The following is a 20,799-nucleotide window of genomic DNA, read 5'->3' as shown; positions in this document are numbered from 1 at the left end:
TGATTTTTTTATTTCCTTATCCAATAAAGAATATTACTACATTTTCGTTAAATTAGTTTTAGAAAAAAAATGACAGAAAATTACACTGGGGTAGAGACTTAATAAGTATATTTATATACAGAGGTAGATTTTGTAGCCTCAACTAAGATCCATCAATAATGTTAATTATTATTTTTTACTTTTACAAGACTTATATATCAATATATATGTCTAATAATACAGGGTGTTCGAAGCGAATTCAGGGAAATCAGTGGGTGATTCTTAATCGAAAAATATGAAAAAAAAGTCCTATAAACCTGGCCTGAAATTCCGTAAATTCTAAAAGTATATAGGGTGGTTAAAAATTTTATCTATATAATAGAGAAGCAGCGAGTCCACCTTGAGTATATTTGCCTTGTACAGCCTCTCAAATAGTGTCGTTATGATTCGGTGATAAACTCTAGGTCCATGTTCTTGTGAACACTGATGATACACGTCACAAAAATGCCTTTCAAAAAACTACGCATCAGACCCGTATGTATAAAAACGTTTTTCCATATATTTTAATGGTAAATCATCCCAACGATAATATAGCGGCGTATTTTCGAACCCATGTAGTATATTATATACAAGGGTTTCATTTTGCAATACTTTTAAAAAGAACACTAGTATTATTAACATAATATTTAGATGAACAATAAATACTTTTAATAATACAATAGAATAAAATACAAAGTCTTTATACAGGGTGTGCCATAAAGATCGCAACAAATGAGAAAACTTGTTTAATTACTGAGTTATTAAAAGTTTATTTTCAGCATGTCAAATATCAAAAAGATAATATCTTGAAAAAATCCTGGGTTTGCCCAAACAAAGGCAAATTATTTTATTATATTGTTAATTTATTTTTTTGTTTTTCAGTTATTATTTTTATCGTTTTTTATTTTAGGAAATTTGTTTTACAAGTAAAAAAGCCACAAACAAGCTGGTTTCCTTCCGGATTTTACGCAGTGGTGTTGATTTCCTTAGCAATGTAGTAATATCCCTTTTTCACTGGTAAAATACCCAGGATTTTATAAGAAAAAAAAATAATTTTGACATTGGAATGTGAATATTATTATGATGACAAATTATAAAAATTATTTTTACATAAGCAAAAAGGAGCATTAGGTAACAAAATATTTTCTAAATAGATTTTGATTAACGTATTTATATCCAGAAATAGGAGGGACTTTCAAAAAATATTAATTTTTTACATTTTTTCAAATATTTCCAAAAAATCGTATGATTTTCGCTAAAATTGCATAAAATAAAGGTTCATATACAAAATATACACACAAAACGTCAATTTTAAGAATACATAGAAGTTAAGAACAATAAGAAATTCCGTATAAACTTAAATAAAAAAAAATTGTTGCGAACTTTTTGACACGCCCTGTATTAACTGCGACAATAAAAACAATTTTTGAATATATACGAATATTGACAATAATATAAAAACTTGTTAACGACAACGTGTTTTACAAATACTTAAATTCTTAAAATATAGAGTTGTCTATATTTAATACACTATATATAGCATAAAACTAGCGATAAAAAAATAAGACTCTTTCAATATTCACAAATAAAAACTAAATTATATAGTTTTATCATTTAGCCAATAGCAGCAGTCTCTTAAATAGGGCTAATTCTTTGAATCAACACAATAAAAAATAAAGTATAAATAGTACTCGTACAACGTATACTATACTAAGATAGGTTTAAAATTTGACTCTAATCCTCCAATACTCTCGCGGGGTATTTTTACACCCCACACGGAATACGGGGGGTATTTTTACACCCCACGCAGAATATGCGGAGTATTTTTATACCCCGCCCAAAATTTTCAATTAAACCAAAGGGGGCGCGAGCAACAAAAAGTTAATAAATTTCGGATAAAGTCCAATTTAAATGCGATCTTGTTAGATCATATATGGCTCTCAAATGATTTGATCTGCGTTTGTTAACTTCAGACCTATATATGTATGGTAAAAAACATATTTTAGGTATCTACATGTTTTGATAAAATAAAAACAGTATCATAGTAGGCATAGAAATAACATAGCACGTGAAAATTAGATTATAATAAAAACAAGCGTAAAAAAACTATTTATATTTTTCACACTGTAAGATTTGACATTTAACAAACTAAAATATTATTTCTAAGCCTACTGCGACGTTGTTTCTATCGATCACACTGCACCGGACAAAAATTGCAATAAATACTTGTAAATTAATATGTTGAAGTTGAATAATTTAAACTCAGTCTTCAACGTATTCCGTATCGTCGTCGTTTTCTCCAAAATCGGGTTCATCCTCGTCTATGTCATTGTCTTTCAGGACAATCAGCTCGTCGCTTACTGGACAGTTGCTGCACCTAAATAAAAAAGATGAATTAGATATTAATGCTGCAATCATTACATTATCACTGCAACAACTGCTAAAAATAAAAAATAGAGGATAATGGGGTAAAAAAAGAGCAAAGAAGTGCGAAGTATTTTTTGAAATCTCTCGAAAATATGTCGAAAATTTACAGTGGACGATGGACTTCCTTACTTTCTTCAAAAACCTTAAATTTTGTTTAAGTGTAAACCTAAAGTATGTATGAGGATGTATTTCAGCAACAAAAAAATATTTGCACTTATTTAAGACTCGCCCTGTATATGGTACAGCGTGTGTATAATTACCTGCTCTCATTTATTCCGTAATTAATGCATTTATCGCCCACGCATTCGCAGCAGCCGTCGTGAAACCACCTGAAACTTTCTGCTCCCATCGATTGACAGCTGGACTTGCATTTGGTCCAGCTCATGCACTGAGCCCAAAACGCTACAGTACAGTTCACCGTGTATATGTTCGAGCTGGGAAGTACCGATTGCTCTGCGTTTTTTTGTTCTGGAAAGAAATTAATCGTTAAGTATAAAGTTCTGCGTCTTAAGTATTGCTTTTATGTATAAAAAAAACATAGCATATACAGGGTGGTCCGAACTGTATTCCGGAAACTTCGACAACATATTCTGCAGATAAAAATAAGCAAAAAGGTTGGTATTAATGTATGTCCTAAAATGCTTAGTTTCAGAGATACAGGGTGTAGAAGTTTCATTTTTATTTCGATTTTTCCAAATAATTTCTGAAATAACGTCAATATTTGGATGAAATTTGATGTCTGGGAGTTTTTTGACATGGGAAATTTGATTTTGATGTCAATATGACTCCTACTAGTAGAGGGCGCCACCTGCATGTGTTTTAACTGTTTTGAAGCGTAATAACTTTTTTTCCGTACCTGTATAAAACTACCGAGCGAAAAAATATACATCTCTGTGACTTTTTACCTAAAAAATATATCTTTGTAAAAATCGCTACGAACAACCGTTCTTAAGATATTTAGAATAGAAATAGACAATACATGTCATTATTGACGAAAAATAAACACGTTGAGTAGGTTTGAGTTTAGTTTTCTAAATATCTCGACAACCATTACCCGTAGCAATTTTTACCAAGAGATCTTTTTCACGTAGAAAACGTCGTAAATGTATATTTTTTTACTCAGTAGTTTTATACAGGTACGGACGAAAAGTTATTACTCTTCAAACTAGTTAAAAAATATGTAGGTGGCGCCCTCTACTAGTAGGAGTCATATTGACATCAAAATCAAATTTCTCATGTCAAAAAACTCCCAGACACCAATTTCATGAATTTTCATGCGAATATTCATGTTACTTCAGAAATTATTATTTGGAAAAATCGAAATAAAAATGAAACTTAGTACTGAGAGAATTGTCAGCTCAGAAACTTCTAACAGCCTCAAAGGGAAAATGACATACCAAAAATGTACAACTTTGAGAAATACACCTCACTGTATTGCGAAACACCTCAGCAGGTAAAATTCCTTTTGTACCATATACTCTGGTACGACTGATATCGGAAATAGAGAACTAACGTCTGTAAAACAGTCTTAGATACTGGCTTTTGTGAAAGCCCTATGAGTGTATCATAAGTTATAACGGAAACTGGACCTATTTGGGGACACTATAGGCCACCCTGTATATTTTTTATTGACTTACGGATCATAAATTTGATTTCCTTCTTGTTGTTGTAGTGTGTGATATCAATGTCAATGGGAAAAGTGGTGCTGTTCCATCTTTTGAAGTTGTCAGGGGCTTCTGTCAAGGCATTGAACAATCCTGGTAAGGATTCTTGGAAGTCTTCTACATGGGATTTCTTGCTGAGGGGACTGCTGGTTGCGTTGGGCTTCGGACACATGTCTGAAAGTAAAAAAAATCATTATAATGATGGCTTTACTTAAAAAAAATAGTAGGTATTTTAAATTTCAATCTGGAGTACAATGGCTGTGTGCATAACGACAATTTGACTCTAAATACCAAGTAGGTTGGGACTGTAATAGGCCTAAACATTTTTTTGACAACCCGGTATATAGGTATAATTACGTAGTATTTAGAGATGAAAAATTGAGATGGAACTTGCTAATTTAAGATAATTTAGCGCTCCCCCACATAACAGTTCTGTTGTATAACTAAAAAAAGTGCTAAGTAAACTATGCTTTCCCTAATAATTGTAACCTTAAAGTGCTACAAAGCTATTTGTTTACATTAAACCATTAGAACTTGATTTGGAACATTATTAATGTATTGTTAATACAAAAAAGTGGGTTCCATACAAATTTTTAAGTACATATATTATAAATAAAGTTAAAAATAATTAAAAATCTGTTTAAGCTTGCGCAAATGAAGCCCTTTCTTACTCCTGCCGTTCTTTGCATAAAGACTCTGTTTTTTTATGATTAAATTAAAAATTAGCGGCTTTCAGATTTTCCTCTTCTGTACGAATTAGTAAAAGTGAAAAAAATCTACAAGGAGATTTGATCACCTAGAGAGCTGCAACAACAGACTTATGTATTCTAAAAAAAATTTCTAACTTGAGGTAAGACTTAAGATTTATTAAGTCTTGAGTTTAATCAAAATGATTTAAATCTTAGTATTATTAGTATGAAAAAATGATTTAAATTTTAGTATTATATGTGACATCATTAGAGTAGATGAGTGTCCATTTTCATTTTATATTATTACTCAAAATCTCTATTGTATTTCATGGTAGTTATCTATAAAAGGTAGAGGAAATTATGACATCTTAATTCCCGTTAATAATGTTAACGATACAAGCTTATAATATCAATTCAGTAAGAAATAAAATATTGTAACACAGATAACATAGTTAATTTATAGTCTTTTACATACGGAAAACCCTGTTTGCAATCACATATTTTACCTAATAATTACAAGAAAATAGATAATTTTGATTTGAATCACACATTATTTGCACATCTGCCAGATGCGCGCACATATTTTAAATTCCTCGGGCGTTTTTGCGAATCGAAAATCGATGATTTTTCATAGAAAATGTCTGTGGGAGTAAAGACACTAATTTAAATAAAATGTTATTTGTTTAAAATAATGGTATTCAGCCAGGTGTTCGTTCGTGTAGAAAGATAGACTTTGAAAAAATAAATTCACACAATTTAAATGAATTCCATATTTTATTTATAATAATACTGCTATGCTATGCTATGTGTGTAACGGTCTAGTCTGGGTTCTATTTAAAAAACTCTAGTCAAAAATGCTCTTATACAACGATGGTTCTTTCTGCATAGGTTATATCAAAAACATCATTACAGTGTTAGAATGAGTGAATTTCTTGAGTTATAACTCATCATACAGTCTCAGGGCTTTCACAAAAGCCAGTATCTGAGACGGTATTACAGAAGTTAGATCTCCAGTTCCGATATCAGTCGTACCAAAGTTTATAACACGAATGGGTGTCGTCTCGGCGCACTTCGTCATTAGGTGTTCTGGTGTTTCCCCATTTTCCCCACAGAATCTGCATTCGCCATTGTTTCTTAGCTTCAAACTACTGAGGTGTTCATGGAGGAGACAGTGTCCTGGTAAAATCCTCGTGACAATCCGAAGATTATTAATTCTTACTTAAATCAAGGAAAATCTTTGATTTTTCTCGGTTGTAAGTTCTGAGAAATTCTTCACCTCTTCTTCACACTTCTTTTTAGTGACACGCATCTTCAAAGATGAAAGATTTTATAATTCAAATATTTGTCTCTCGTAAAACAGCCAGAGTTGGTTATAGTAGACAGCAAACTGCAGGAGAGGGGATTGGGCATTAGATACAGATATAGGGAAATTGGAACAACTTTCGTTGCACGTCATCAATAACACCATGCGTCGTCTTATGGAGTTTGCTTGTGGTCGTATTATGATGTCCAACGCTAATGAGGCAGTTTCTTCAAAAATTATAAAATCTTTCAAAATCTAAACCGCTCTCATTGAAAAAATTCCGAAAAGTATTTAAAACGTTCATTTTCGAAGTAATTATTGCTATCTTGTGAGTTTAATTTAAGTTTTATTTACTCAAACCCGTGATAATTGTGAAAAAGTGACATTAAAAACTAAAAAACTGTGTTGTGAACTGTAAACTGCAAAAACCATCGTGGATCGTGGCATAACGTCGGTTTCCAATGTTTCATAGGTATTTCATATACATGTCCTGAGATAAAATAAAGTTTCCTGTATGCAACATACTGTATTTTATTTATAAAATTAAAAGAAAATAATAATAAATTCGAATAAATAATATTTGGCGACATAATTCCGGAAAAAGCCGAACCGATCCGAAATTATCAAAAGCTTTGGGTCGCGACCGTTGCAAGAATAGCGCCAAATAGTGTTTACATTGTTCTCATGGGCACTTTCCAATCTAAACTTATTTAATGTTTGTGTGTTGTAGAAAACTTACTATCCAGATTTTTTTTTCTTTGTGTTTAGGGTTGAATTACTAAATAAACCACATGGTTTTATGCAATTTAAATCAGTGTATTGTTTGTTTTGGTACTCTAAATTCGTTATTAGATTCCTTTAAGTAATGATCTTGTTATAGAGTTTATAAATTTGATACTGTTCGGTGCAGATGCCGACGTTGATCGTTAGCATCGTAAAAGCGGAGAGTGTTTGGCCTATTCCTGGAAAAAATCTGGAGAAGTTTGGGAAACAAATACGAAGAACATCAATATTTATCGATGGGAATGGCAAACGTATTTCTTGCAAAAATAAATAGAAGATCTTTCAAAATTTGAGGGTTTTTATCAACACAGACAGACCTTTTTCTCTAAATTTCCAGAATAAATTACAATGATTTTAAAATTATCGTTTTTTTAAGAGAAAAATCTGAAAGCCAATCACAAAAAAACAGGGTCCTTATGAAAGGAACGGCGCGCGGCGGCGCACAGTAGGGTATTTGACACAGATAGTTGATCGAAATTTTTTTATGTAGACCTTGTATAAATTATTGCTATTTTCAATTAAAGAGGAAATAATATGAACAAAATAAAGGATAATTCGTCGATTCTAAAAAAAGATAGAAAAATCACTGTTCCAGTGTTTCCACGGTCAATGCCACTAATGCCAGTAGTAATATCGCAACTAATACTACTAATGCTATGACTGATCCGCGAGCAATGCCCATACCACTAAAGTCGCTACTAATGCCAAATTGTGCTATACTGCTAATGGCACTAATGCGATCGCTTTGTACACAACATGCCATCGCGGTTTACACCTCGCATTAGTATATCACTGATTGGCAAATTAGAGGAAACCAAGAATGTTTTTCTCATTTTATCAGCAAAGTCATAAAAAGTCGCAGTATTTTATTTTACTGTATGAAAGCCCAATGTTTACTAAGTAAAACGTATATAGACAATATGCTGAATTCTTCGAAATGCGCAACTAAATCTCTAAGTATAATAAAAATGTCACAAATTTAATCAAATTTTCTGAACGCCTAACTTTTAGTTGCAAAAAAAATCGTTAGTATAGAGAACATCAAAATAAATAATACGTTTTTGTAGAATACATACCTGCAGCTTGCTGAGCCATTTTCAATCAAAACAATAATATAAACGTAAAAAGAGCACAAGAACAACAACAATTTATAATTTTAAACATAAAATTAAGCCATTTGCCTCTTATCTGTGAGAAGTACCAACTTTGACGTTTCGTTGAAACAAATGAATGCAACTAAACACACCCATAGCAACGCCATTCGTGGCAGAGATGATTTAACTTATCATTTATCTTTTTTTGGGAAATCTTAAACACATTTGCTTTTTCGAATTTCGATCACCTTTTTCATGCTAATACCCCACCGTGCGGCGGCGCTACGAATTTTGAATTGAGTTAACTGTGTCATGTAGGGTATCGTATGAAACAGCTTCATTGACACAAGTTTAAACAGATTTTTAAAGTTTAGGGTTTAATGTAAATTGAAAATATACAATATTTTTCTGTCCCAGCCACTAAAGGTATTTTTCATATTCCTTTTGGTAAATTGATTCACCTTTAGGTGGAAGCAATGCTTGAATAAAAAAATGCCTTATGTTGGATTAACAGATGAACAGAAAGGAAGAACTATTGCTCTCAAGGAACAAGGAATGCCCCAAAGAGACGTAGTAGAGATAGATGCGTTACCCAGGGTGTTGTATCGAAAACGTATGCAAGGTACTTGGGACTAGAAACTTTCAAGAACAGGCCCAGACAAAGTCGTCAAAGAGTCACAACTGAACGACAAGACCTTTGTGTGCCAAATTGCTAGAATAAATCCCAATGTTTCTCATTCACAGCTACAAAGACAACTTCTGGTAGCTACAGTACGTCTGCTGGATCTGTGACTATGAAAGGAATGCGGACAAAAAACATTTAAATAAACAACAATATATTTTATACGTCGACCTGACGAGTACGTCACCGCAAATCGCTCCGCCCTCTCATTTTATTGGCTACTTGCAAATTTGTCGAATTTTTATTGATGGGACGCGTCGTCTTATTTTTTACGAAAAACATCGAAAGAATATCGTTTCCCCTCTCACGGATACCCCGTAGCTACAGAGCGGACAGACGTACTGTACAGGTGTAAACGTTTCAGTTGAAACCATAAGAAAAAGGCTTCGCGATCGAGGATTGTGCAGTAGGAGGGAGTTACGGGTCCCACAGTTATCTGGGCAAAATAAAATTGACCAGCTAAATTGGTGCCTTCAACATTAAAACTGAACATTTGAGAACTGGCAAAAAGTTCTTTTTTCGGATGAGACCAGAATTGGCTTAAGATCAGATGATTCGGGTTCCCAGAGCTCCAGGAAGACGAGCGAGACTCCAGGTAACCTGTACCAAAATATAAAAGAGGAACTGTAATGTTCTGGGCAGGTATTATGCTGGGAGCAATAACTCCGTTGTTATCACTTCAACAAACTTTAACGGGTCGGAGGTATGTTGATTTAGTCCTAGAACCAATCGTTAGGCTTTGAAGAGCTGTTAAGGAAAATTTTAACTTCATGCACGATAATGCACCTCCCCATACCAGCAGAGTGGTTAGAGAAAGTCTTAAAACGGAAGGTGTCATAGTTTTGGACTGGCCTGCATGTTCACCAGATCTAAACCGTATCGAACACTTTTGGGACCAGCTCAAAAGAAGGGTTAGAGAGGTTAAACAATCTAGGAAATCTCGCACCAAGATCTCGCACAGCTTATTGATGCAGCATTAGCAGAATAGGAAAACATACCCCAAGACAACGTTGATAATTTAATAAGAAGCATGCTAGCGCGGATAGAAGTTTGCGTTAGGGCTAGATGTGGCAACAGGGATTATTAAATTTATCATTTTTTTTTGTTTTTGCTTTTTGACGATTAAGAATTAAAATATGAATTAAAAGTCTTTGGTAAGGACTGATTTTTATTCTTAAACACAAAATTTTCATGCGTTTCAAAAACTATGAAAAATAATAGATGATTCCATATAAGTTTGGTTGTGTGTATTGTAGTATATTTTCAAAAGAAAATACACCGATATTAAGTATTATTTTAGAAGATGAAAGAGTTCTAATAATTTTAAAAATTCAAATAGTAGTTTTTATTTTATGTACAATTTTTGGTCAGCAAAATCAAATGACCGTAGTTCAAAAGACACAAGAAAAAGCAGTAAGGATGTGTGAGTAAAAAGTACCGATACTTTAATATAGGCCACTCAGTATTTTGTATCTCGGTAATATAAAATAACTATCCTACAATAGAGTTTCAATCTTTTAACAGCTTTATAGTCATATTCGTTCGAATCCCTTTTTTTTAAATTAATCTAAATAAATCGGTACCTACCTACACATGAGCAACACTCAGTATACAGATATCCCAAACAATTCAGGCAGTCTTTGCAACAGGAGCAATTGTCAAAATTAAAATCGCAATTGCACGATTCGGTCAGCAAGCATTTGCTGACTACACTGCCACATACTGCCTCGTTGCAGGGTAGTACAGACTGTATGAGATATATCGTCGAAAGCAACAGGGGTATGATATAATTCATGGTGTATCTGAAAAAAGAAAAAACATGCTTTAATATAATAGATAAAATGCTTAAATCTAATAATAGTTATTTTTTATACAAAACGATAAAATGGTATTTTATCGTCGACCGGAAAGGATTAATTTCGGGGGACGATAATGCAATTTTATCGTCGTGTATAAAACAATATTTTTTCCATAGCGAGTTACGTTTTAAAAAATATTCAGAAATTATTATTTCAAGGAATTTATTACGAGTAGAAAAATATTGTGCTGGGTTGGCGTTGATTTCTATGTAATTTGACAAATAAATAAACTGTCTCTGTCTCTTTAGTTGTCAGTTTTGAGTCAATATTTTTTAATTCTCTTTCGTGTCGATTGTTGATTGAATTGGAGCCAGAAATGGCTCAAAACGAAATAATTAAATTACCAACAGATATTCAGGCAGAGGCGACAAACGCCATATCCAAACTACTTCCATTTAAGTCCCGAATAACTTATGAAAAGGAATACAAAAATTTTCAAAATGGAAGTAATTAAAAACGTGCGATAGGAAATAAAGTTCTTAACCTATCCTCGCTGTTAAAGTATCATTTAATCTACCCTTGCGGTTAAAGTACTATTTTATCTACTATTTTTGGTAGATATAAGGCAATTTTAACAGTTGCTATGGAAAAAATAGTTTTTCGATTCTTCTTCTTCTTCCTTCTTAATACTAGGCGAATCGCCTGTTTGGTTTCGTCGTCTCTACTGGTTAGACTGACAAGTTGTCGCTCGTTTTCGTAGACGTCCTAAGCTTCTGCGGCCTAGCGGTGATTTGTCGCGTGCAACTCTCACTGTCCTTCTGTTGTCCATTCTGCTGATATGCATGCTCGTTCTATTCTTCCTTTCTGCTTAGTACCCACTCATTTATATTTTCCACCTTGCATGTCCTTCTTATGCTTTCATTTCTCGTCCTGTCCAGAAGCGTCTTTCCAGCTATTCTGCGTAGTACTCTCATTTCAGTTGTCTCTAGTAATTGTTTAGTTTTTGCTGTATCAGGTCGAGTTTCTGCAGTGTATGTCATTATTGTTTGTACCGTTGCCTTGTAAATCCTCGCTTTAGTTTCCACCTCAATGTTTTTATTTCGCCATATTGTACCATTCAGGCATCCTGCTATTCTGGTTGCCTTCGTTGTCCGTTCTCGCACCTCCGCTTCTACATCACCATATCCTGAGATTTCTATGCCTAGATACTTAAACTTCATCTCTTGCTGGATAACATTGCCCTCGACTTCCAGTTTGCATCTTAGTGATACTTTTGATGTCGTCCTGCATTTAGTTTTCTGGGTCGATATTATCATATTAAGTGATTTGGCAGTGCAATTAAATCGATGTAATAAGCGCTGTAGATCGTTCTCATTTTCAGCTACCAATACGGCGTCGTCGGCATAGCTAGAATAGTAATTTCCTGGTCGCCCATACTGTATCCCTTCAGTAAACGTACATTTCCTATTATTTCGTCCATAATGATGTTGAAAAGAAGAGGGCTCAGGGAGTCACCTTGTCGGATACCACAGCCTACATTTATTGGTTCGGTCAGGACCCCGTTAATTTTAGCTTGAATTTGGTTCGCTTCATATATGTTTTGTATGGTTTTAACGAGGTTGTGTGGGATTTGCCTATTGTAAAGAAGGTGTACAACGTCTCTTAGCTGCACACGGTCGAACGCTTTTTCTAAATCAATAAAACACATATACGCTGGTTTGTTATATTCGATTGATTTTTCTGTTATCTGTCTTATGACAAAAACCGCGTCTGTGCATGATCTGCCCGATCTGAAACCTTGCTGTTCATCTGCTAAGCATGTTAAGTCGTTTATTTTGGTTGTTATCACTTTTGTCGTAAGTTTTAGTGTGGTGCTTAGAAGATTTATGCCTCTATAGTTTGAGGGCAGCTTCTTATCTCCTCTTTTAAACATCAAGATAGTGGTGCTGGTTCGCCATTCATCGGGTATCCTGTGTTGGTAAAGAATTTTTTGAATCAGGGATGTTAGCTGCTGTATGAGACTTTGGCCGCCATATTTAAGTAATTCGTTTGGGATATCATCTTGCCCTGGGCTCTTCCTATTCTTTAGCTTTCGAAGGGATGTAATTATATCGGCTGCCTCAATCTGTACGTTGTCGTTGGTCATTATTTCGGGTGTATTTAGTTCAACCTCTATTTCTATTCTGATTTTGAGTTTTTCGATTGTATGATTAATTTATTATACCAAAAAAGATTTTTCTAACACATAAATACAATATGATCGAAAAAAAAACGGTGTCAGCGATGGTTATGAAATTTTTGGCTTTTAATAAAATTATAAATTAAAATCAAGAAGAACTAAAAAAGAATAAAAAAAATCGTATTTTTATAACACGTAAATTGACCGAAAAATGCGCAATTACAATGAGCCCAGCATGCAAAATCGTTTATTGACTTCGAAAATAATCAAATCACGAATTTTGTGGACCTATTTTTATGCCCGTTTAATAATAGTTTTAAAATGCGTTCCACACAACGCTAATTCGGAAAATCCCATAAAAAATATAAGGAAAACTTATTGTATTCCTTTCAAATAATATTTAAAGTTCATCCATAGTCATGTATAAAATATAAACTATAGTTTGTCTAACGGGAGGTTACATGACAGTGACAGCTCTGTCTGTCATTTTAATTCGAACTTTAACCATACTATACATTGACTTGTTTTGACGCAACATATACAAGCAAAATGTAAACGTTTCATATCTTTATTTCATTTTTAAAAGGAAAAACAAACGTTTCGGCCAAGCATTACAGCCTTCATCAGTGTAGTGTCTATAACAAAATACCAATTTCACATTAAGTTATCACAAAAATCTATGTTAATTTTTTTTTGGAGAGAGAAACAAACTTGTTTCTATATGATACTTAATTTGAAATTGGTATTTTGTTATAGACACTACACTGATGAAGGCTGTAATGTTTGGCCGAAACGTTTGTTTTTCCTTTTAAAAATGAAATAAAGATATGAAAAACCTAATGAAACCTTAATTAGAGTTTTCCCGAACCTAAATTCCAAGAAAATAAAAAATCAGAATTTTTAAAAACAAGGTTCAAGAATAATAAATTTTCCAAGTAAACAAATAAATATAGTAATAAATAAAAATGTTCTAAATCTTCAAATAAAAAAGTGTAGGGTAAAAATTAGGGTATATATTTATAACTTTATGAATATGTTTATACAGAACTGCCATAAAAATATACCAGTTGAAGGCGTTAATTCTTCAGATTTTGCTTCAAAGATTCATTATACTTAGACCATTAAAAATAAATTACTTAATCTCGATATAAATTCCAGTAATACAGCATTCAGGAATTAGGCCAGCCTACTCTTGTAAACTATTATATCTCGATACCTAGGTTTATATAGAATTACAGGTATATAGTTACCCCCAATATTTCCATTCTGTATAGTTTATTTTTATTAAGATAGATATACACCTGCGAAAATTGTACCTCAGCTTTTATTATAGCACTATTCAAAAAGGGTTTCTTGAAAATTAATTTAATATGCTAACTGTATTTACAAATAACGCTTCAAAAAGGTACCTAAGAAAAATCTATTGAATGACACTAATAGAATTGCAAAATACTTTAAAAATCTTTCATTTAAAAACAAAAAACAAGTTTTAGTTGTCAGAAAGACTTGTCACGTTTCTGAAATCTCTCAGATATGTTTAAGATACTTGTTACCTCACTGATCACAAGTTCAATGCCAAAATCAAAAGTTCCAAGACCCTTGAGCAACAATAAACAAGTTTTAATTGTCATAAAGACTTTTCAGGCTTCTAAAAATTCTCAGATGTATTTAATAAACTTTCTTAACTGACTGATTACAAGTCTAATTTCAAAATTAAGAGATTTACGATATATGGGCAACAAAAATCAATTTTTGTTGTCAAAAAGATTTGTCAAGCTTCTGAAATCTCTCAGTAATGTTTAAGAAACATGATTAACTGACTGATCAATGCCAAAATCAAAAGCTCTGAGACACTTAAGCAACAATAAACAATTTTAAATTGTCATAAAGACTTTTGTCAGCTTCTAAAAATTCTCACATATATTTAATAAGCTTTCTTAACTGACTGATTACAAGTTTAATTTCAAAATTAAGAGATTTACGATATATGGGCAACAAAAATCAAGTTTTAGCGTCAGAAAGATTTGTCAAGCTTCTGAAATTTGTCAGTAATGTTTAAGAAACATGATTAACTGACTGAGCAATGCCAAAATCAAAAGCTCTGAGACACTTGAGCAACAATAAACAATTTTAAATTGTCATAAAGATTTTTGTCAGCTTCTAAAAATTATAGCTTATTAAATATATATTCTAACATATATTTAATAAGCTTTCTTAACTGACTGATTACAAGTTTAATTTCAAAATTAAGAGATTTATGACAAAAAAAACAAGTTTTAGTTGTCAGAAAAATTTGTCAAGCTTTTGAAATCTCTCAGTAATGTTTAAGAAACATGATTAACTGACTGAATACAAGTTCAATGCCAAAATCAAAAGCTTTAAGACACTTGAGCGGCAATTAACAAGTTTCAATTTTCATAAAGACTTGTCAGGCTTCTAAAAATTCTCTGATATATTTAATAAACTTTCTTAACTAACTAATTACAAGTTTAATTTCAAAATTAAGAGATTTGCGATATTTGGACAACAAAAAACAAGTTTTAGTTGTCAGAAAGACTTGTCACGCTTCTGTAATCTCTCAATTTTTTTTGAAACTTGATGAACTAATTGATTACAAGTTCAATGACAAAATCAAAAGCTTTAAGACACTTGAGCAGCAATAAACAAGTTTTAATTGTCATAAAAACTTGTCAAGCTTCTAAAAATTCTCAGATATATTTAATAAACTTTCTTAAAAGACTGACTACAAGTTTAATTTCAAAATTAAGAGATTTACGATATTGGGACAACAAAAAATAAGTTTTAATTGTCATAAAGATTTGTCAAGCATCTGAAATCTCTCAGTAATGTTTCAGTAACATGATTAACTGACTGATTACAAGTTCAATGCCAAAATCAAAAGCTTTAAGACACTTGAGCAGCAATAAACAAGTTTTAATTGTCATAAAGACTTGTCAAGCTTCTAAAAATTCTCAGATATATTTAATAAACTTTCTTAAAAGACTGACTACAAGTTTAATTTCAAAATTAAGAGATTTACGATATTGGGACAACAAAAAATAAGTTTTAATTGTCATAAAGGTTTGTCAAGCATCTGAAATCTCTCAGTAATGTTTAAGTAACATGATTAACTGACTGATTACAAGTTCAATGTCAAAATCAAAAGCTTTAAGACACTTGAGCAGCAATAAACAAGTTTTAATTGTCACAAAGACTTGTCAAGCTTCTAAAAATTCTCAGATATATTTAATAAACTTTCTTAAAAGACTGACTACATGTTTAATTTCAAAATTAAGAGATTTACGATATTGGGATAACAAAAAATAAGTTTTAATTGTCATAAAGATTTGTCAAGCATCTGAAATCTCTCAGTAATGTTTAAGTAACATAATTAACCGACTGATTACAAGTTCAATGCCAAAATCAAAAGCTTTAAGACACTTGAGCAGCAATAAACAAGTTTTAATTGTCATAAAGACTTGTCAAGCTTCTAAAAATTCTCAGATATATTTAATAAACTTTCTTAAAAGACTGACTACAAGTTTAATTTCAAAATTAAGAGATTTACGATATTGGGACAACAAAAAATAAGTTTTAATTGTCATAAAGATTTGTCAAGCATCTGAAATCTCTCAGTAATGTTTAAGTAACATGATTAACTGACTGATTACAAGTTCAAAGCCAAAATCAAAAGCTTTAAGACACTTGAGCAGCAATAAACAAGTTTTAATTGTCATAAAGACTTGTCAAGCTTCTAAAAATTCTCAGATATATTTAATAAACCTTCTTAACTGACTGATTACAAGTTTAATTTCAAAATTAAATTCTCTATGTTATTTGGACAACAAAAAACAAGTTTTAGATATTCTAAAGACTTGTCAAGCTTCTGAAAATTATCAGGCATGTTTAATTAACTTTGTAAAACAACAATTAAAAGACTAAAGGCGTTTTGGAAGTATTTTAAGCATTCAATCAACATTTTCGTGCTATATTTATATTTAACCAGTCAATTAGGCTAGGAATTTAATTAAATAACCAAAATGACGTCGACTGCTTCCTCTCGCACCACGAGAATACCGTCTTATTATCATAATGAAACCATCACTAAGCTTCATATTTACATCAGTACCATACACCTGCTCATTTACAGGATATCCCAGTGCTATTGTACCTGTATTTTTTTCAAAATCTTACCTTTTTTCTTAACTATTTTGCCTCCTTAAGGAATAATATCTTTCAGCAAATTGAAAGCACAAAGTTCCTTGAGGTACACAGACTGCTGGGAACCACTTTTACGGAAGTACTATTAAAATCGGAGGAAAAAATGGCAAGTGCGATGATAGACGAGGGAAAACAGTGGCACGCGATCACGCAACGAGAGTACCAAGGTACTTCCAACACGACTTATGAGCAAAACTAGTTTGTCCAGCTAGACAGAGTGTTGGGGATAAGCGGGTCTCTCCCGCCTGGAGACAAAGATAGGAGATCGCGAAGGTAGTACCTGAGGTGAGGAAGATAGAGAGAGAGGTGCTTAACGAGACCAGAGACGTGTCTTAGCAGGGGGACGCTGGAGAAAAATTATAAGTTAAAAATTCTTGGTAGGTACCAAAAAAAATAAGGAAATTATCTATATACTTTGTTCTAGTGGGCCGACTTTGATGGATTTTTAAGAAGAGAATTTTTAACAATGATAAATTATTACTATACAGTATGTCTCCGGGTTGTCTTTACAATAGGAAAAACTTTTTTATTATTGGCATTTTGAGAAAAATGCATTCTTCATAAAAATTTTTACTTGTTCTAGAATGATGATGTTCTAAACTTTATTATCTGACTGATTACAAGTTCAATGCCAAAATCAAAAGCTCTAAGACACTTGAGCAACAATAAACAAGTGTTAATTTTTATAGAGACTTATCAAGCTTCTAAAAACTCTCAGATATATTAAATACGCTTTCTTAACTGACTGATTACAAGTTTAATTTCAAAATTAAGAGATTTACGATATTTGGATAACAAAAAACCAGTTTTAGTTGTCAAAAAGACTTGTGAAGCATCTGAAATCACTCAGTAATGTTTAAGAAACTTGATTAACTGATTGATTACAAGTTCAATGCCAAAATCAAAAGCTTTAAGACACTTGAGCAGCAATAAACAAGTGCTAATTGTCATAGAGACTTATCAAGCTTCTAAAAATTCTCACATATATTTAATAAACTTTCCTAACTGACTGATTACAAGTTTAATTTCAAAATTAAGAGATTTACGATATTTGGACAACAAAAAACCAGTTTTAGTTGTCAAAAAGACTTGTGAAGCATCTGAAATCACTCAGTAATGTTTAAGAAACTTGATTAACTGATTGATTACAAGTTCAATGCCAAAATCAAAAGCTCTAAGACTCTTGAGCAACAATAAAAAAGTGTTAATTGTCATAGAGACTTATCAAGCTTCTAAAAATTCTCACATATATTTAATAAACTTTCCTAACTGACTGATTACAAGTTTAATTTCAAAATTAAGAGATTTACGATATTTGGACAACAAAAAAACAGTTTTAGTTGTCAAAAGGACTTGTCAAGCTTCTGAAATCACTCAGTAATGTTTAAGAAACTTGATTAACTGATTGATTACAAGTTCAATGTCAAAATCATAAGCTTTAAGACACTTGAGCAATAATAAACAAGTTTTAATTGTCATAGAGACTTGTCAAGCTTCTAAAAATTCTAAACAAGCAAAAATTTTTATGAAGAATTCATTTTTCTTAAAATCTCAATAATAAAAAAGTTTTTACTCTTGTAAAGACAATCCGCGGACGTACTGTATATATGCCAACTAAATATACATAAAATCTAGCTAAATTTCGACAAGACAGCTCGCTAAAACAAAAGGAGGGAAAAAATTCACAGTCACCTAGATTCTCTTGTCAATATTTAAAATTTTTCGGTAAAATATGACACAAATTATAAAAAAATAAAAACAAAACTTATTTTTGATATTGCACACGCAAAAATAAAAAAATCGTAATTTTTAAATTATTCTTAGTAGGCGCTGTGTGTTAACTTACTAAATTGCGGTACTACCAGCCGCCGCTGGGTCTAGAGAGTAAAATGCAAATGTTTATTTCCGAAAATCGTATTTATTAGGGATCCTTATTCTCAGAAAAATACTGAAAATAATTTTTGATTGTACCTGTCACATTTTATAGAATATCTCGTCCCATAAGAAGTATTTACCTCCGCTACTGCATGAGATGGTGGTACCTGCCAGGTGACTTCAATATTACTCAGTAAATATGCTTTATTGTGTACAATAATTATGCTATTCTGGAGTTGTAACGTTAACAATAGAACTACTACCCGCCATCGGCCAGTGAACATTTATTATTATTATTAGTGTCTTTTTAGTGCTTTTGGGATTTTCCATTCTTTTATTTAATAAAATATATATTGCCCTTTGGGTATACTACCTTCAAACACATATTTTTGAAAGAAAAATGGCGAATATTTATAATAATAAGTATAAATTTTAATTGCTACAGGGTATGATCCCCTGCTGATCTTGAAAATCTTAATTTTAATGTGAAATAGGTTGCTTTGGTTTAAACCTTTTTTGTTCTGATTCTGTTTTTTTTTTCTCAATTTTAGTACGAATTTGATTCCTTTGGTTTCAACCTTTTCATTTGTCATTCTCATTGTGCTGAGATATATCTCACTGCAACAAGAGAGGACCTCCTTTGATTAAAATCAACAAAGATGATCATTTCTCTAAATTTGATTTGATGATCATTTCTCTAAATTGAAATTTGAAACAAAGATGATCTTTCTTCTAAATTTTTAGTTTATTGTCTAAAAAAACTAACAGGCCATTGTAAACCATTACTATTCACAATGAACCTTGCCCCAAAGACCACATTTAAATTACATGGGAATTTGCCACTCTTTGCAAATATTTTTTTTTCTCGCGATCTTGTTCTCTCGCAGCCATGATAATCGCACATTCTTCTACAGAATTGAACGCTCTGCAAAAAAGATCTCTTACCATTTTTCGATTAACTTACTCCTCCAAAAGTTACTCACGGTTAAAGTTAACCACGCGGTAAATTCCTAAATTTTTCAACTTTTTTGACAAAATTATGATTATTTTTGAAAAATTTAATCTATTATTTGAAAAAAAAGCTATTTTAACACAATTGAATGCATGACAGGTAGTTAATTCTAATATTTATTATAGTATCAGTTAGAAAATGGTTGAAGTTTTAAAAGTGAATAATGACGAAGAGTGGTTTATAAACAAAAAAAGTATTCATAAATTCAAATTCGTTACAATTTTTTACACGGTTTAATATTGATACACGTTTTCTGCAGTTAGACAGTACGGTATGGTTAAAGGATGCTGGATATATGTGAGGCTTAGAAATTGTGAAAAATTTGAGAGTATGTAGTTAATGATACTGCAGAAAGAGCTGTTAAATTGTCAGAAGAAGAAATATCAAAATCCAACTAAAGAATGTTTATTAAAATAAATCGGTTATATTTAAATGGTTTAAACTTCATTATACTTGAAGATTTCTTAATTTCCAAACCTTAACACCATCAGAATTGTATATTTTTACAGCAATAGATTAAATTTTTCAAAAATAATCATAATTTTTTCAAAAAAGTTGAAGAATTTAGGAATTTACCGAGTGGTTAAATTTAACCGTGAATAACTTTTGAAGGAGTGGGTTTATCGAAAAATTGTAAGAGATCTTTTTTGTAGAGCGTTTAATTCTGTATAAGAATATGTAATCATCATGGCTGTGAAAGAACAAGATCAAGAGAAAAAAAATATTTTCAAAAAGTGGCAAATTCCCATGTTGAACAGGAAGTGAGTCGTCTTTGGGGCAAGATTTATTGTGAATATTAATGGTTTTAGAATTAGAGAATTTCTTCCCCTAGGAGATGCAAGACCTTGTCGTTGGTGGGGAAGCTCCTGGTCAGGTGCTGGGGGGAATCCCCTCTAGCACTTAGCTTGGTCTAAGAAGCATCTCCCTCATCGTCTTGTCCCTGACTGTAGTGTCGTGGCCAGGGAATTGCACCAAGACATATAACGATACCGGGCGGGGCTACGGACAGCCTCAACCTTGGGGCACCCCATTGTATTTTACCCCTACTTCTAC

The 20,799-nt window shown here is 32.1% G+C and overlaps 1 protein-coding gene across 1 annotated transcript; it reads right to left on the bottom strand.

The window, feature by feature from the left end:
- Window positions 1-914: 914 nt before the first annotated feature.
- Window positions 915-17,065, bottom strand: LOC115878986 (twisted gastrulation protein homolog 1-A-like). The gene is made up of 5 exons (XM_030895601.1): window positions 16,833-17,065; window positions 10,248-10,462; window positions 4,083-4,283; window positions 2,706-2,913; window positions 915-2,395 (listed from the first exon to the last, which is right to left on the bottom strand). Exons 2-5 carry the CDS (start codon window positions 10,453-10,455, stop codon window positions 2,281-2,283), a joined length of 732 nt encoding a protein of 243 aa, XP_030751461.1. The 5' UTR covers window positions 10,456-10,462; window positions 16,833-17,065; the 3' UTR covers window positions 915-2,280.
- Window positions 17,066-20,799: the final 3,734 nt, after the last annotated feature.

Source organism: Sitophilus oryzae, unplaced genomic scaffold (assembly GCF_002938485.1).
Source record: "Sitophilus oryzae breed Bouriz unplaced genomic scaffold, Soryzae_2.0 scaffold_154_pilon_pilon, whole genome shotgun sequence".
In the NCBI taxonomy this organism is placed as follows: domain Eukaryota; kingdom Metazoa; phylum Arthropoda; class Insecta; order Coleoptera; family Curculionidae; genus Sitophilus; species Sitophilus oryzae.
The sequence above is the reverse complement of the archived record's forward strand: the minus strand, read 5'-3'. Positions and strand labels throughout refer to the sequence as shown.

Coding starts and splice junctions, on each gene's coding strand:
- LOC115878986 (XM_030895601.1), bottom strand. CDS start 10,455: ATGAATTATATCATACCCCTGTTGCTTTCGACGATATATCTCATACAG. Junction 4,284..10,247: donor TGAGTGTTGCTCATGTGTAG/GTAGGTACCGAT, acceptor TTTTACTTTCAG/ACATGTGTCCGAAGCCCAAC. Junction 2,914..4,082: donor GGAAATCAAATTTATGATCC/GTAAGTCAATAA, acceptor ATTTCTTTCCAG/AACAAAAAAACGCAGAGCAA.